Below are 16,434 nucleotides of genomic sequence, written 5' to 3' on the forward strand. Positions count from 1 at the left end.
GCGAGCATAGCGTCATTATCACGATATGGGAAACGATCATCAAGGTCCTGCCATCTCCTGAGCCCCTCATATGCCGCCTTCCACAGTTGCTCACTTTGGGTGTCCTCGGCAAGCGAACGGTTCTTGTACTTTTGTTTAGCCATGTCCCGCTTTTCCTTCAGAAGAAATTCTGGCCAGGTTTCAAAAACACCCAGGCGATTGAAAAGGCGAAACATAACAAGTCCAAGCTTGTCATCTTGGGATCGCATGAAGTATTCATAGCCCCGCTTGGTCAACTGGTGATAACACGAGTTAGAAGAGGCTGGGACAGTCACATTCTGCCAAACATTTACATACCTCCCAGGTATGATCAGTAGATAACCGTGCCCCTCCACGGATTAGCCAAAACAATAATTTTGCTTTGCTCCAGTCTGGTGGTCCACTAAGTAAATGTAGTGGGATGTCAACCTGAGGGTGAACATCAATGTATGTAGAGTGATTCCACCATCGTTGGTAATGATCACTTCCTGCATCGCTGATATGAAAACATTTGATGAAAAAAGTCCAGTCGGTCTCGAAACAGACTGCCACCTCTTTACCATGATCAAATCCTCGAGGTTCTGATCCAGCACAAGGATCAGGAATAACACATGGCCCCCACATCCTGGCATGATCGAAATATCTGCCCTTTCCATGTCTGTTGTACCATTTCTGCTGAACCTCGAGGATAAGATCGATATCTACCCATGGTAACGCAAGGACAGATGACTAGGAGTGTAAATGGTCAATTGAATGCTTGATCAGTGTTAAGTAAAGCAGAAGAAGCTAGATTGGGTCATACCTGAAAAGCGGGATCTCCTCCTATCCGATCATCATCGTCACGGTATCCAGAGTATGACTTGATCTGGTACTGTGGACATCCAAACCACACCTCCCAAGTGGGAACAAAAGCCTCCCAAACAATTTTTGAGAGGAATGACCTCGATGAGAAGCGATAGCCCAATCGTAGACTGCTTCGCAGAAAGTTGAAGTTTTTCGACATGAAGAAGATTTTCTCTAAAATTTCCGACGGAAGCAGTTCAATGGATGCTGGAGGCTTCCTGGTCTTGAGTCGCTGAACACGGGATCGTTCTTCATTTTCATCACCTTCTTTATCTTCACTCCGCGGACGCTTCAGAGGGTTTGCTGGGACAGGTGGCCTCCAGACCGGCTTCTTCCCCTGCCCACGCTTGCCTTTGATGTGGACCGGAGTCAGTTCCATCCTCTGGAATTAGAGTCAAGATCAATTGAGGGCTATGTCGTTCACAGAAAGGCAGAGACGCAAGCTGCTAGGGCAATATCAAGGAGTCGGTGGAGTGTAAGTGACCTTTTGAGCTTGGCCAGGCATCCAGGAAAAGCGGTGGGTGAAAATTTGCCCTTTTCTATCTACATTTCTTTTTTTTCAGCATCAGCTGTGTATAACAGTTTGATATCAGAGAAGTTAGTGTAAACAAGAGCAGCTATCGAGGCACGGGCCTGGTAAATCCATATAGCCTGAAGGACCAAGGCAATTAAATTTCTTTTCATTGAAGAATCTTGAGCGTGGGGGTGAGAGTGCCTCTCATCTGTGGTTGAAACTCGATTGAAGCACGGACGCCAAACAAAAAGGCTGTGATAAGATCACCCCACACCTGCACTAAAGCCACGCCGTTGGACTGTTGATCCCACCAAAAAGATGCTGCAGCGAGGTGGGTGTCCACAACAAACACTGCATCCAATGGATACGGACGTGCGCAAGCAACAATTCTGCAGACTTCGACGCCAGGAGTCTAGGACGACACTGACGGGAAAGAGCTCAATTGCGACCTCGATACAGCCCCGGCGTGTCCAATCCCTTGCCTGTCTGCAATGCCTCCGGCATTGAAACCTCTGGCGCCGTCGCGAAGGCTCCTCAGATTTCTACGCGCACAGTCTGAAGGCCTCGTCTTTGCGGAGTGCACTGCAACCCTCCCTAGCCGTTGCCATGGCTGCACCTGTTCCCGATCGAGGTTGTCGGGCCTGGGGAGAGCCTCGTTGACCAGACGCCAGCCTCTGCTGCGGTCCTCATTTGTCGATCTCGAGTCTGTCTTCCCAGAATCTACATCCAGGTACCGTCCTGTAGGGGCGAGTGCGAAGAGTCAATACGACTTTGCTGCGACTGCAGGTGGCGCCAAGCGATATTATTCGTCAGGATTCTCCTCGGAGGAGAGCAGTGGCAGGTTGACATGGCGCGAGCTGCTGTTTGGGTCCGGGGCGAGGAAGCAAAGCGAGGCCATGAAGGAGGAGGAAATTATGATGCGTTTGCAGGAGGACTCGGGTGCCATCTTCCAGCGCCGGTCCTTGACGTCGAAAGCGGCGCTTGACCCTCGACTGCGGTGTACCGAAGTGGATGGGAATGGCAATGTTATCATGGTAGACGGCGAGCTAAAGAAAAGCGAGTTGATTGCTAAGGTACTTGACGGCTCCTGGCATTTACAATTAGCATCTGGAATGTATCTGCTGACGAGTTGTTGCCCTTGATATAGTATGGCCTTCTTCCTCGCGATCTTCGCAAAATTGATTCTTCCAACCTCCCTCACATTCTTGTTCGTCCCTCTGCCATCCTTATCAACCTGCTTCACTTAAAAGTCTTGATCAAACATGACCGCGTCCTTCTGTTCGATGTCTATGGCTCGACTTCTTCTTATCCCCAGTCAGCATTCATGTACGATCTACAGGGAAAACTCCAACAGAAGCAAACTGGTGGTGCGAACAGCCTTCCATATGAGTTCCGGGCCCTTGAAGCCGTGCTCATGTCGGTGACGGCTGAACTGGAGGCTGATTTCGAGGCTGTCCGGGACCCTGTCATCCGCATCCTGAGCGAGCTCGAGGACGATATCGACCGGGAAAAGCTTCGGATATTGCTTGTCTTGTCAAAGAGGGTCAGCACGTTTGAACAGAAGGCCAAGTTGGTTCGTGACGCCATTGAGGAACTCCTGGAGGCCGATGACGACCTGGCGGCCATGTACCTGACTGAGAAGACCCATGATCTCTACCGTGGGGAAGATGACCACACTGAAGTAGAACTCCTGTTGGAGTCGTACCACAAGCTGTGTGATGAAGTGGTTCAGGAGGCGAGTAACCTTGTGTCGAGCATCAGGAATACGGAGGAAATGTAAGTTTCTTGGCATGTGTGGCACTGGAATATTCGGATGCTAACAAATTTCGCCAGTATTCGAGCCATCCTGGATGCGAACCGCAACTCCCTCATGTTGCTGGACCTCAAGTTCAGCATTGGCACTTTAGGCCTAGCCATGGGTACCTTCCTGGCCGGCCTATACGGCATGAACCTTGAGAATTTCATAGAGGAGACCAACTGGGGCTTTGGCGCCATCACTGGGCTGTCGACATTACTTTCCCTTGTCGTCTGCTGGTATGGGCTGGCGAAGCTGCGCAAAGTGCAGCGCGTGAAGATGAACGGCGCCGGGTTCACCAGACACAACCACTGGTTCCGTGACGATAGCACCGACGTCTTGCTAGATCCAAGCAACCGTGAACGGCTAAGGAAGATTAACATGATGAAGAGTCATGCCAAGCAGAAGACTGCTGCTGCTAAGAAGTGGCCTCTTAACAAGTTATAGAATGAGGGGACTGCTTGACACAATTTTAGGGATGGTAGTTGTGGTCTTTGGAGTTAGGGAGAAGAAAAGGATGGCTTCATCAGGCTATGGGAGCAAGAGCGTGTTGTTGTGCACGGGATAGATGGCGTTTTGGGCGTAGTTATTCTCATGCTTTTCTGGAGTGGGGAGTTAATGTCAAAATCTCAGCTTGCTCTTTTGGGGCGCTATGTTGAGTTGCTCTTGTGCCATACATAGGGATGACAGCTTTTTCTCTTCTCCATTGCTCATAAGAGCACGAGATACATGATACCAGGTTCTCTAGATGTAATACGACATAGTTGGTGGCAGTTGTTGAGAAGGTTATGGGCAAGGCTGTGCGGTGGCTCGTTCATCCCCCCTGATTGCAAACAACTGGTGGCGTACGGTGGACTGGTATTCATACTCACTAGATATGAGAACATAACCTCCTTGAGTCGCTTCCCGTTATACATCCCGTACTTGAAGAGAGAATTTACAAGATCCGAAAGTCGTCCATCATGATTACTATGTCCCCTCTGTTCGAATATATTGGCAAACAACAGCATGGGAGGATATCAAGTGCCGCCCTGCCCCTCCCTACAGGAACCTCAGCTCTGTTCCTCCAAACCTCATTACCTCAATGGATCGGACATTATTTGAGATCAAGGTTACCCATCCCCTGTTCCACGCCCTCTGTTGGCATCATCTACTGGGCGGGGTGGCCTGGATGTGCCGGGGGACCTGCTTGGCGTGCATTGGGATCTAACTCTGCCACGTGTTGCGGGTAGTGTTGTGCACTCTGCTGTGACCAGGCTTGGAACTGGGGCATCATGTGAGCAGGAACCTCCGTCTGCGTGTGAACAGTGGTCTGGCTGGTCTGTATAGAGTAGATAGGCATGCTCTCGGATTGAAGGTGCTGCTGCTGCTGCTGCTGTTGTTGTTGTTGTCGTTGTTGTTGTTGCTGTTCCTCTGGGGGAACCGGAATACTCTGGACACCAGTGTTGGTGCTCGGAGAGACCTGGTTGTTAATGGCATAACCCGACTCGGAGATGGCTGTTCTCGAAAGATAAAAGGCTGTTGATGCGCCAACTGAGTTTCTAAACGCCTCCGTCGTTACGGTCTCAGGGGAGAGATTGGCTTCTTTCTGGACAATGTGGGCATTGGGTGGCTGTGGTCGATTAACCAGAGGGACGTTATTGTTCTTGCCGTCGTTATTGGACGTCGTCGCACCAGTCTTGTGGAGACGGCGGAGAACAAAGAACGTGACGGCTGAGGAAATGATCATTCCTACGGCCAAACCACCCACTACACCACCCGCAAGAGCACCAGCGCTGATACCACTGCCAGTATTGATGATGGTAGGTATTGGGATAGAGCTTGATGGCAAGGTGGCTAGCGAGGAGGTCCTTTGTTCGGACGGAGAAAGGTAAGGCTGAGCGACATTAACATGCTGGGAGAGGGCAGCATGGTGACAATGGTCGAATCAGGGTTGGCGGTACACATATAGCCTAGCTTGGGGCTCCGAAGCCCCGGCCATATCAATGTTAAGCAATATTGATAAGCAGTGCTCCGACTAGACTATGTTAGCATCGGTAAAGCAGTTATATATGGATGGAATGACTCCAGCATAGGAGATGAGTTTGAGGATGGATACTAGAGACTTACCAGCATTGGGTAGAGCCTGTACATGGATCATTCCTATAATAGGAGCTAAGAGCAAGCCATAGCTGGCGATCGATACATGTCTTCGCAATATTTCCTCCACTTGTATGGCATTGCACATAACCTGACACTGTTGCACAAGTGAACGAACCAGTGCATGTCCTTGGATCAGCTGTGCATGAGAATCACTAGTGAGTACGTGCAGTGTAAATGATGGATAAGTAGATGGCAATGCAGAGATGACCTACAGCCGGTGTCACCGAACCATCCGCAGGTGTGTGAATTCATTCACTCATTTCTCCATCATAATTATCCCAGTTGTATTCAATTTGCAGCTCATCCCTTTTCTGCAGCAGTAAGGAGCCTGATAGCGCAGGCCTCGGAGCTTTGGTTGGGTTAGGAGTCCATCCGGTTTCTGGATAGTCGTTAAAAGTATGGAGTCTGCTTTGCGAGCAATCCGTCGGTAAGCTGAGGCCCAGAAGAGGGCCCAGGGGACGTGGGAAGATGACCTCCTTTCACAGGGGCAGCGCATGTTGCGAAGAGTAGCAGAAATATCATAGCGCGCTCACCGTTGCTACTCCGACTCGATGTGCAAAGCAGCAAACACTTTATTGCGAATGTCATTGCACACGACAAGCCATTAATCATGTTATAATTTGGTGACGGTTCAGCCCAGCAGAGGGATCAGAGCCTCGACCATCTTTTTTATAGAGCCAAGCTTCTCGCTTTGCGCGATTGCAGCTCTACCCTACATGATAAACTTATCCTTACTTGGGCACCATGCACTCAGCCACCTTGAACTATGCTATATAGGATAGTTGCAGCTAGCGCACCTGTGCTTCGACATCGGTAAGCGAAAAGATCAAAGAAGTGGATGAGTGTTATAATTGTCTCATTGGCTCTAGACATAACTCAAATGTCCTGAGCTATGGCATAATAAAGATTTAGACTTGGGTGGTATACCTCAGACATGCATCATGAGGTCATGAGAATGGTGGCTTAACACCATATTGTATGGCATGAGGACAAACCGCTGTGATCAGTTTTCACTACTGGTACAATATTCATGAGAGGATCATGTTTTTTTACTAACTGCAGTCGACGAGTTATTCCGGCCGAAGCATAGAAAACTCTCATGCCGAATGTGTGCTTCTCACTAAACCTGTCGCACAGCCATGAGTGATCTACAACACTTTCTATACACCAATTCCATGGGATAAAACTGACAGAACCACTCACAATCTTTCATTTTAACTCAGCCTTCAAGAGGCTGAAGCCAGCCTGCCTTGCAACAGCCGTGTCGCTGAGGATTATGTACATATGAGGCTTGAAGCTGCACATTGGCATTAGTCACTTATCTCAGAATCCAACACACTGCTATCACTTTACTGTGTAGGATACGGAATACCACGTTTCATTCCTACTTATTGTTCCTGACTGATTACATCAGAAACGAAAAAAAAAATAATAATGGATAGCATATACCACGATACCCTCAAGTCTTGTTGGTGTATTGTTTGCTAATCCCTACATTGACTAGCACACCGCAAGAAGCGGGGCAAAACTGCCATGACAACGGATGGCCTACCATAAGGCCGAGCTACCAACTCGGAGAAAGCTGTATGGTGCATTTTCTCGACATCCAAACCCATCTCACCGAGGATGCAGAGTCTCTATTTTCCCCTTAGGCCTCTGCAGTCTACATGCGGAGGTGCTCTGCCATGTGGCGCCACAGAACAAGGCAGTGATTGCACGGCTGACGGTAACTCCCACGGAATAACGTAAAGGGCAAGTACACACCGCAGTACATCCCGCGCCAGCAACCTCAGTCACTTGACACTTTCTGCCAGCCTGACATGCCAAAATGCCAGGGACTAGGGATGTAGCTTGCAAGAGCAAAACGCAGGTACCATGCGTGAAAAGCTATTCAAACAAGCAGTATTGTAAAGTTCTCCGCCGCATTACCACGTGTATCAACGTCGCACTTAGTGGCAGAGTGCTTACCTGCCCACTCAATAAGCAACATGGGCATTGCTGGGGAGCTGTCGGTTCGGTGTTTTACCGCCGAGAGAGCCATGTTTCTTGGCCCGGTCCCAAGCGATACATCAGGCGGGCTGACCAACGAGAGGGAAAGGGAGGGGGAGGGCAAAAACCAACCAACCAGGCAGCGATGGCCTTGTCAACGCTGTCATTGGCTGAATGCAAAGGACGCGAAACCTCAATCAACGAGACGGAACAAAAAAAAGGAGGGGAGGGACAAAGGAGGTGTGGATGACTCACTGGACACCGGATCAACAACTCCGTTCGTCTTGCAGTGGGCTTCCAGAAGGCTGGTTTGATGACACCCAGAGAGCACCTATGATTTGGTTGCCCAGCAACGAAATTGGAACTTTGGACTGCAGGGGACCAAAATCAATAAGCCCCTGACTGGCAGCGACATGACCAGGCTGCAGCGGCATGCTCTCTTTGCCAAAGCTCTGCTCAAGATGTCCTCAACTCCAGGATCTGCAGTTGGCCAGTCTCCTGAGGATCAGTCAGACCGGCACAATCGATTGGGAGAAAGCTTGGGGAAAGCCTGCTAAGTCATCAGCAGAGTATCAAACCATCACATCATCAACCAGTTCCACTCCCCCGGCCATGATCCCTCGAGGAAATGGGCTGGCTCCTAGCTCATCAGAACGCCACTCAGGTGTGCCGAGAATGTGATGGTAATCACGCTCGACCAGAGACACTGGGTTCGCAGACTCTGTGGAACCATCGCAGACACGAATTGTAACTCCCAAAAGACTCAGATGATATTGCGTGCTTCAACTGCGTCATTACAGCTTTCTCTCCTAATTGTTTTGCTGCCTAACAGGTGGAAGGTTGCTCAACTCTCTGATGATGGTATCTTGTCCTAGTTGCTAGGTAGTTAGGTAATGTAGATAAAGCGAGTAGGAGGTACGAAAAATCGGATTTGTTTCAGTCCGACTTATCCGGAGCTTTTGTCTGTCCTTGCAAGGGGCTTGTGCTTGATGGACTTGAAGTCTTAAATCTCGAAATAATCCCGTTCAGATTCCAAGTGACACAAATCAAGGCCCAGAAACGGACGGGAAGTAGCTGCCGTCTGCTGCTGTCCTGCCTTGTTAGCCCACGGTTCCGTAGGCATCTCTAACGAAACCTGTCTTGGTCTTCCTTCATTGACCGGGCCCCATTTATTAAAGATTTGGGGAAAAAAAAGTATCCCATTCCTCCCCCACCTTGAACGTCCAACCCTTCCGGACGTCGATATTGTTTTAAAAAAGGGTAATTGCTCAAACAAAGCACAAAAAGCCACCCCAGAAATCGTACACGAACCCTCTTCATCGCCAACTTTGACCAGGTTTCCCACACCGTTACCCGATGCCAGTTACCCGAAACCAGGATAGATGCATGAAAAAGAAAAGGAATAACAAAGAACGTGGTATTGCCGGTCCCCCTGGCTGTCCATATTGAACCATTCTATGAGCCAGATGCCTCCAAGGTTACCTAGTTGAAATCAGGAATATTGAAACGCTTGATGTTTAAGGAGCTCCTCCGCGAAAAGCAACAATACAAGCAAACAGGGTATTATCACAAACGAGCTGTTGTTGTTGTTGTTGTTGTTGTTGTTGTTGTTGTTGTTGTGTGTGTGTGTGTGCATGTGTGTAAAGCAAATATGTATGCATAAGTGGTTAAAAATATTGCAAAGTGCCTTAATGGTTTGCTGTTTAAGTTTTAATTTAAAATACCTTCCCACATCCCTGGACCACCAAGCCCACTCACAGCAGGGTGAAGAGAGGGAATCTGGAGAATCTGAGAGGCTTCAGCAGAGCAACAAAGCCGCTTATGGCTCCCTGGAGTGCTAATACGAACGGGCACCTGCTGAGGAACCCTCGTACCGTCAGGACGAGAACGAACCATAGTTTCAGACCAAGACCGAGCGCTACCATAACGGCCAGCGAGGATGTCGCGAACATCGTCCTGCAAAGTATCCTCAACTGAGAAAGGACGGCTCCTTTTCAGTCCTGCTTTGACCCCAATCACGGGACTGTTGCTACTGTATTGCTGCATGTTTTGAAGAGTACGAGCGGCATTGTCCATCTCGCGTTGTGGGCAAGGCATGAGCATATTCAGCGTCAGGTCGCACATCTCTTGGCCTACGGCAACCCCGTATTCCTCGGGAGATGAAGTTAGGCAAATCGGCTCATTATCCTCATACACCGGTTTCATTGGCAGTCTCGGACCCAGCCTGTCATAGTTTGATTTCGAAGTGCGATACCGCGCCTGAGAGTCCAAGTTGGACGATGGCGCACCAGCCGAAGAAGCTGACGAGACTGAGGACGAGCGAGAAACCTGAGATGAGTCTGAGATCATTGACTCCGGCGAAGAGGCGCTGCACACGGAGTTGGCAAGGGAGGAACGACGTGTAACCGGAGCCAGAGGCGATGATCCCATAGACGCAGGCCACCGATCGGCAGATTGGGCGGCAGCTGAAGCGGATGCCTGGGCCATTGCAAATGCCATTGACGAGCTGCGCGACGGAACTTGGGAAACAACACTCGCTGCAGGAGTGATGAGTCCAGTGGGCTGAGAAGCAAGCCGAGGGGTAGGCAGAAGCCCAAGAGCCGGAGCGAAGCGGCTGGGAGCACACGTGTTTGCAGGCGTCGGCTCTAGAACCACTGGCACGCTGCGAGACTTCGGTGACCAGCTCTGCTCCATATCAGAGCCAAAGGTACTGAAACGCTCTGCCGAAGGAATGCGGCGGACAGTCCGAGGGGATGGCTCGCGAAGATATGTCAAGGTCGAAGACCAAGGAGCTAGCAGCTCCTCCAGGTTGCTGAGGTCGGGGGACAGGCCGAGGATAATGCGGCGGAAGTTGTAGCACTGTTGCTCGTAGACTTGCATGGAAACACCGCCAGGCGAAGGAGGCTGAGATGGTGTCAGCTTGGCCACACACTCGCACCAGCGCTTGTAGACCTCCTCCGTAACGTGAAGCTTCCAGTTCACGGCTAAAAGGAAGGTCATTTCGTTCTTGTTGATTTCCTGAGTGTTGAGACCAGAAATCTTGCTCCAGGCACGAGCCGAGTAGTTACGGTCCTGAAGATACTTGGATGCCAGAATCAAGGCTGCAAGAAACATGCGACGGCCGCACTGAATCGCCTGACTGGAGTAGCGATCATCAGGCTGTTCAGTGGTGAAGTCGTGGGTAGGGACGTGAGGCTTAATCAATATCAGGTAGTAAAGGGCCACCTGCAAGGTAGAGTAACTAGTCCGGGAGCGGCGCAATGTCTCTTGGATAAAGGTACGGAGCGGCAGCACTGAGCCCGTGCCATTCTCATTCCGAGGAGGGACAGATGAGGTAGGCCAAATCGCCTCGACAATATGGGTTGAGGTATCTGAAAGGGTCAGCCCTGGGCAACAACCTGGCTGGTGTGAGCCGGTGCTTAGCTTACCAACTAGGTTATCCACAAAGTTGACCTTTCTATCATCCTGGCGTACGAGCGACGGCGGGCGTCCGGTACGGGAAGTCACCGAATTGTTGGTCCGTCTCGGATTCTGTCGCAATTCCGGGGGGGCTTCGACCTGAGGCTGTGTACAAACTGGCTGCCTGACCCATGGATCGTGGAGTTTTACTGCCGGTTCGTAAATGCTTCCGAGTGAACTGACTGACTGTTGGGAGGAGGATGGGGCACGCGAGAAATAGCACGAGTCCGAATCAGAGGTCGAGATGGAATCGTCCGAATGCTGGGAAGAAACATCGGACCAGAAGGAGGACGTCGAAGTCAGGGAAGTGGTCGAGGAGGACCACGAGGAGTTAATTAAAAGTGGGTTGCTATGCGCATGGCGAAGGGGATGGAGAGACGAAGTCAAATCGTAAATGCCCGACATCATTTTGGGTTAAGGTGGGTGGTAAAGGAGATTCCAACGCTCTCCAGCCACCGTCGCGCGGTGTCTACCTGTTAGACCGGGTGAAAGGTTCCGAACGAATCGTGAATCTATCGATATGTAAGTTCGACGGCAAGCCACATGGATTGCCGTAGAAATATGTATGTCGAAAAGAGAGACCGGCCCCTAGTACAAGGCGAGCAGAGCCGGGTTTCCACGAACGATCAGACAGGTAGACACAGCGAAGACGGCGACTGGAGTAAATACAATGCTCCTAAGAGGCATTGTGTGCTGGTTCGTTAAGTGTTAAATTTAAGAAAGGCCGTTGTCGAGGTTATATGGCAGTTAGCACAACACCATACGGACGATCAGCGGCAAGGGATTTGGAAGGCGGGCGAGGGGCGATGGAGCTGATGCTGCGGCGTGGTGTGTGAGTCGAGGAAGGGCGCCAACGGTGAGACCAAGTTCAAGCTAGGGTATTAAGTCGAGTATTCAAGTATTCGAGCGATGACGAAAAACCGTGGACGGCGCGGTGATGGATGCTGCGAGGAGGTAAGGACGTTTTGTAACTGTGCATGTGGTGTTTTGGTTCTTGGTATGGGCTGGCAATGGTCACCGGACGGCGGCGATGTGACTCCTATTGCGGTGGACGCGCGCGTCGGTTGCTCCTAGTCGGGATGACTCTTCTAACAAGGGCTGGTAGCGCAGGGTCTTAGGTGGCGAGGGGCCAACAGGTCACTACCTAAAGTAACCGACGCTGGGACCGATGGCTTGCCGCTGGGGAAACAGGTGGCTCCAACTGGCAGGCGCAGCGTTATAGCGTGGTATGACAAGTACCAGTCACGGGAGCTGGCAGCCTGAAAACGGACTGGGGGAGGGTTACTGGCTTTGTGAGAATCGGTGGGCACCTGTGGCGAGTCTCCTGTCCACCTGGTGCGCTTGCGCGATGAGTCTTGCGGGCGAAAAAGGAACGACAACCGTCCAAAGCTCCGCCGTTCTTCGATAGAAAGGCAAATTCCTTGTTATCAGGATTCAGGCTGGTCTGGAGCCTAGATCGGTGATAGCTCGAAAGCAGGGAGAGTTCAGGTTTGCCGCACTGGACTGGCTCGAAAAGTCGGAAAAGAGAGGAATGATACAGTTTCGTTTAAAAAGCAGGAGGCCGCCCTGGGTTGGCGAGGATCAGAAAAAAAAATAGTCGTTGAGTGTAGCTAGCTTTAACGGTCGTGCCTGTTGGTCTTGTTTTCCTTTGTCGCGACGGCCTGTGAGTGCGTCGCGAGAAAGGAAACGTCCTAGACAAACAGACAAGCAATCATCTGGGGACTGGGACGAAACGGGAGAAAATGAGTCAAGACACAAAGATTAAGGCAGGCGAGATAAAATTAAAGTGATGAGATAAAAAGCAGTAAGATGAGTGTAATGGCGCTGCGACGCGACTAACTCTGAGAGGAGATGGGGAATGATACACACAGATCTCGCAAGCTGACCGCTTTGTAGCCGCTGCGTCTTCAGATCGTGAAGTTGAACATCGTCGTTCCAGTTTGCTTGATGATCGGGAGAAGAGCCGGTTTTCACCGCAGAGAGCACCGCCCAGCCGCACTGGGGCGCCGGGCATGGCTCTTCGAGACCCGCCAGCTGCCTAGAGGCTGGGCCACAGCTGCCGCCTACAATGCACCCTCGCGCTCCCTCATCATCCCGCATCGCAGCGCACCCTCCCTCCACTACAGGAATCCCTGCCATTGGTGACCGTCAGACACATAGAATCCGGATCGTCCGCTGGACTGGGCGTCATTTTGCTCGCCAACCTGGAATTTATTTTTATATAAGCATACTCCGGTCCTCCGTAGCCAAGAAGCTCCCAGCATTCGCGTGTAGTCTGCCTGGACCAAGTCTGTACAATCAGGCAAGCAAGTAGGTATCCGTATGAAAATCAGCTTCTCTTTCGATCGGCCCTGTCTGGGGATGCTTAGCTGTTGTCATTGCGCCGCATATCTCGCCCGAAAAAGGAGACTCTCGTGTAAGGCATCACCAGCATCATCATCATCATTACGAGGGGGTCTCATCCCGACCAGCACCTCTCTTGCACCCGCTTCGGGAAACCTATAATGATTCGCTGTGATCTAGGACAAGGTTGCACACTGCCATGGAAAGAATAAACGGTGCACTCTACGGCCCTGGCCTTGGCTTTTTCCCTCTTTTCGCCCCGTCATCAACTTGGACACTTCTGTCAAGACATGGTCGCAGTTTCAACTCGCTGTGCGACAGGAAGTGTGAGAAGTCTGCCCGATCTTGATTGGCCCTGCTGCATGCAAGATGGCGGGGCAGGAATCTGTGTGTAGTGCTGTGGCCAGTTCACTCCCTCCATCTGCATCACTCTGCATCACCGTGCCCAATCCACCCCTTGTCTTCTTTCTTGGCAGACAAAAGTGGCATAGTGTGAAAACGATGCGCAGACTCGCATCAATCACGCACGACGCAACCACTTTGTGCTGGCATTCTCCCTCACGCCAGCATGGAGCCTTGACATCCGAATTCCGAACTTCAACCAGGATGCGGGGAGACTTCTCACAACGCTACTCTCATGTCATATCAGATAATGGCCAGCCTGTGAAGTTAAGAGGAAGTTGGATGTGAAACTCTGCCTAGCTTAAGGCCGATTTGCTTCAGGTTAAATCAGGCTCTCACCAAACATATCGATGAGCTGACTCACTTGAAAGAGTGATTCCATCAATTCCTACAGTACTCCATATAAGCTGACTTTAAAGAAAGCTCAATAAGAACTGCTTCCAGAAACCAACGTCTAGTAATCCGTAAGCACCTCAGCCGAAAGAATCATGGTCCTTAACAATCTCCATGTTGCACAAGCCACATCTCAGTCACCACCATGTCAATCCCAAGCCTCGATTCGAAAGCTGGTGACTAATGATAAACAATCACTATTTTTCAAGAACCCACACTGAATTACGATGCATCGCGATGGCGATCTTGTACATTCTGAAGCGTAGGTTTGATGCAAACCTGGCTGTGTTTCGCGGAGTGTCTGGGACCCCTCCGTTAAAAACTTCCCCTGGCACAGCCCTCTTCCCTCCAGCTGCTCAGCACCTTGCACATATCTTGCTCACACCATTACGTGATCCTGGGGGTGGCTTGTTTTAGTCTGAGCCAAAAGAGCAAAGGACTTCTGCTGGTCCAGATTCGACTCGCAACATGTTAATCAATGTTGCTCTCCGAAGCCACTGCCATCAAGGTCCGCGGGTGTCAGAAAAGCATGAGACGGGCCACAACATTCTTTGGCTGCTGACTCATCTCCACGATCTCTCAAAAAAAATAACTAAATAAAAAAAATGAAGTCAAGGCCTTCCAATCTTCGACAATGGATCCTGGGCGGAAAATGCAATGCACAGATGCACAGCAACCCAATCTTTCCCATCACGCCGATCCAACGATCACGAAGATGAGGAAAACCAGATAACCTCGTCGACGATGGCTGTGAGGACCAGCCAATCACGTGTTCAAGTTGTTAATGGGGTGCCAGTAGCACCAGGCGGTCCAGCCCAAAAGCAGGCTTTTGATCCAAGGCTGTTCAAACTCTGATGACTCAAGCGGAAATTGCCTACCGAACCAAAGTGCGCTTCGCGATATCGGAGGGAATTCTCTTCGATGAGGCCAGCGACTTTGACGGGATATTGACGTCAGGCACCAAACCATTTAGCATAAACGACTCAAAAAAGCAGGCAGCTGAAAAAGCCATGTCGATAGGGCAACCTCTCCGATGTTGCATGCCCCTGCCCCTATCCGTACCCACTACGCGCTTCAGCCTCAAAAATAAGGCTGAATAGACCCCTGAAAGCGTGCATGGAAACACATTGCTTAGCCAAAATGAGCTGAAAAACCAAGAATGTCGGTGTCTGTTGAAAGCGACACCAAAAAAGCCAGCTTGCGCGTTGGCAAACATCCTCCAGCCTCGTGTTTGTCGGACCATAAAGTTTTCCACGGGAGTGTCGGCGCGAAGCGGATGCGAAGATCGGAACACGGCGTTGCCGGCCGTCGGATACGGAGTGAAGGGCGGCTTGTCCGAGCAAGGCTGCCACTCCACTTGCTCTCAGCTCATGACCCAGGCCATGGACATCGAGAAGAATACCTAGTCATAGAACTTTATTGTCTTGTGAAGCTTCTGGTGATCCAAGGTCCGCCAAACTACATCCGGGAGTCGACAATATTGAGAATGGTGTGGGCGATAAGTAAACTTGCCGATAATTCCCCAGACACAATCTCAAAAGTTCAAGTATCTACCTGCCTTTCGGTGTTCTGGAAACTTTCAAAGTTGGGACTAATTGATCAATAGTGTCTTGGACAGCCCGCCAATCCGCCGGAGTTTCCCGAGGGCAACGCATTGGCAAGCTAAATTAACCTGGACGGCGCGATAAGCTAAGGTATATCACGTTTGTCATAGGCTCCAAACCTGCCCGGTTACGTGCTGTGTTCGTTATCCATATCTCAGAATGGCCTGCAATTTAGCGAGATAGAATACCTAGTCTATCACTATGACCATGGTCAAATCCCAAAGTTCAAGACTACCTGGCCACCACGCCTTGGAAACTGGTTGTTGCTATCATCCCAGATAAATAACGTCAAATCTGTGAAACACAATAAGATTTGGAAACTGAATGCGTGATGACAAGTAAGGCAATTTGTTGAGCCAGACGTAAGACAAGCTATGATAACCGGACGCATCATTTGGTCCATCCCACGTGCTGTCTTGGGGAGCATCCTTCCAGGTTTGTTCGCCTGCCAACAGTTCTCTCGTGCCTACTTCGGCTCTGATGTACAAGAAACATGAGTAATCTGAAATATTGGGAGTTAGCATCAGCCACAAACATCCTCGCCGTCTCATAATTCACCTGAGGTTCAACAAAACAATGGCTCAAAGAACAACACCCAGAAAGTTGGGAGAAAGCAAAAGAAACGGTCACCAAGGTTCTCTCCTCAGCTGTTCAACGAAGAAAGTCATGGGCATTGAGGAAATGGTGCAAACACTATTACATTCTCGGGGCGATTCTGTGCCTCAACGAGCCAATGCTATCTTACACTGCCTTCCCCGACCAAAATTATGGCTCATCATCCTCTCTCACTAAGCCCCCCGATGCAACACAATAGCATATCAACCCAGCCTCTTTCTAGGCTCCGCAGGCTGCACAGGCAGACCATGCTAAGCAGAAAGAAGGCTCTGGCATCCTTCAAGGCTTCAGCTCTGCCAAAGAGTGGCATTGCCCAG

At 50.5% G+C, this 16,434-nt stretch overlaps 3 protein-coding genes across 3 annotated transcripts; 1 reads left to right on the forward strand and 2 right to left on the reverse strand.

The window, feature by feature from the left end:
- Window positions 1-1,866: 1,866 nt before the first annotated feature.
- CTHT_0012710 (NONE-like protein) lies at window positions 1,867-3,617 on the forward strand (the record flags this gene model as incomplete). Its single annotated transcript, XM_006691725.1, has 3 exons — window positions 1,867-2,448; window positions 2,523-3,151; window positions 3,209-3,617. The coding sequence occupies 3 exons, from the start codon at window positions 1,867-1,869 to the stop codon at window positions 3,615-3,617; spliced, it is 1,620 nt and encodes a 539-aa protein (XP_006691788.1).
- Window positions 3,618-4,320: 703 nt separating this feature from the next.
- Window positions 4,321-5,285, reverse strand: CTHT_0012720 (uncharacterized protein; the record flags this gene model as incomplete). The annotated part of the gene is made up of 3 exons (XM_006691726.1): window positions 4,321-5,064; window positions 5,116-5,187; window positions 5,280-5,285. 3 exons carry the CDS (start codon window positions 5,283-5,285, stop codon window positions 4,321-4,323), a joined length of 822 nt encoding a protein of 273 aa, XP_006691789.1.
- Window positions 5,286-9,011: 3,726 nt separating this feature from the next.
- On the reverse strand, window positions 9,012-11,168 carry CTHT_0012730 (G1/S-specific cyclin-like protein; the record flags this gene model as incomplete). Its single annotated transcript, XM_006691727.1, has 2 exons — window positions 9,012-10,672; window positions 10,730-11,168. 2 exons carry the CDS (start codon window positions 11,166-11,168, stop codon window positions 9,012-9,014), a joined length of 2,100 nt encoding a protein of 699 aa, XP_006691790.1.
- Window positions 11,169-16,434: the final 5,266 nt, after the last annotated feature.

Source organism: Thermochaetoides thermophila (genome assembly GCF_000221225.1).
Source record: "Thermochaetoides thermophila DSM 1495 unplaced genomic scaffold scf7180000011814, whole genome shotgun sequence".
Lineage (NCBI taxonomy): Eukaryota > Fungi > Ascomycota > Sordariomycetes > Sordariales > Chaetomiaceae > Thermochaetoides > Thermochaetoides thermophila.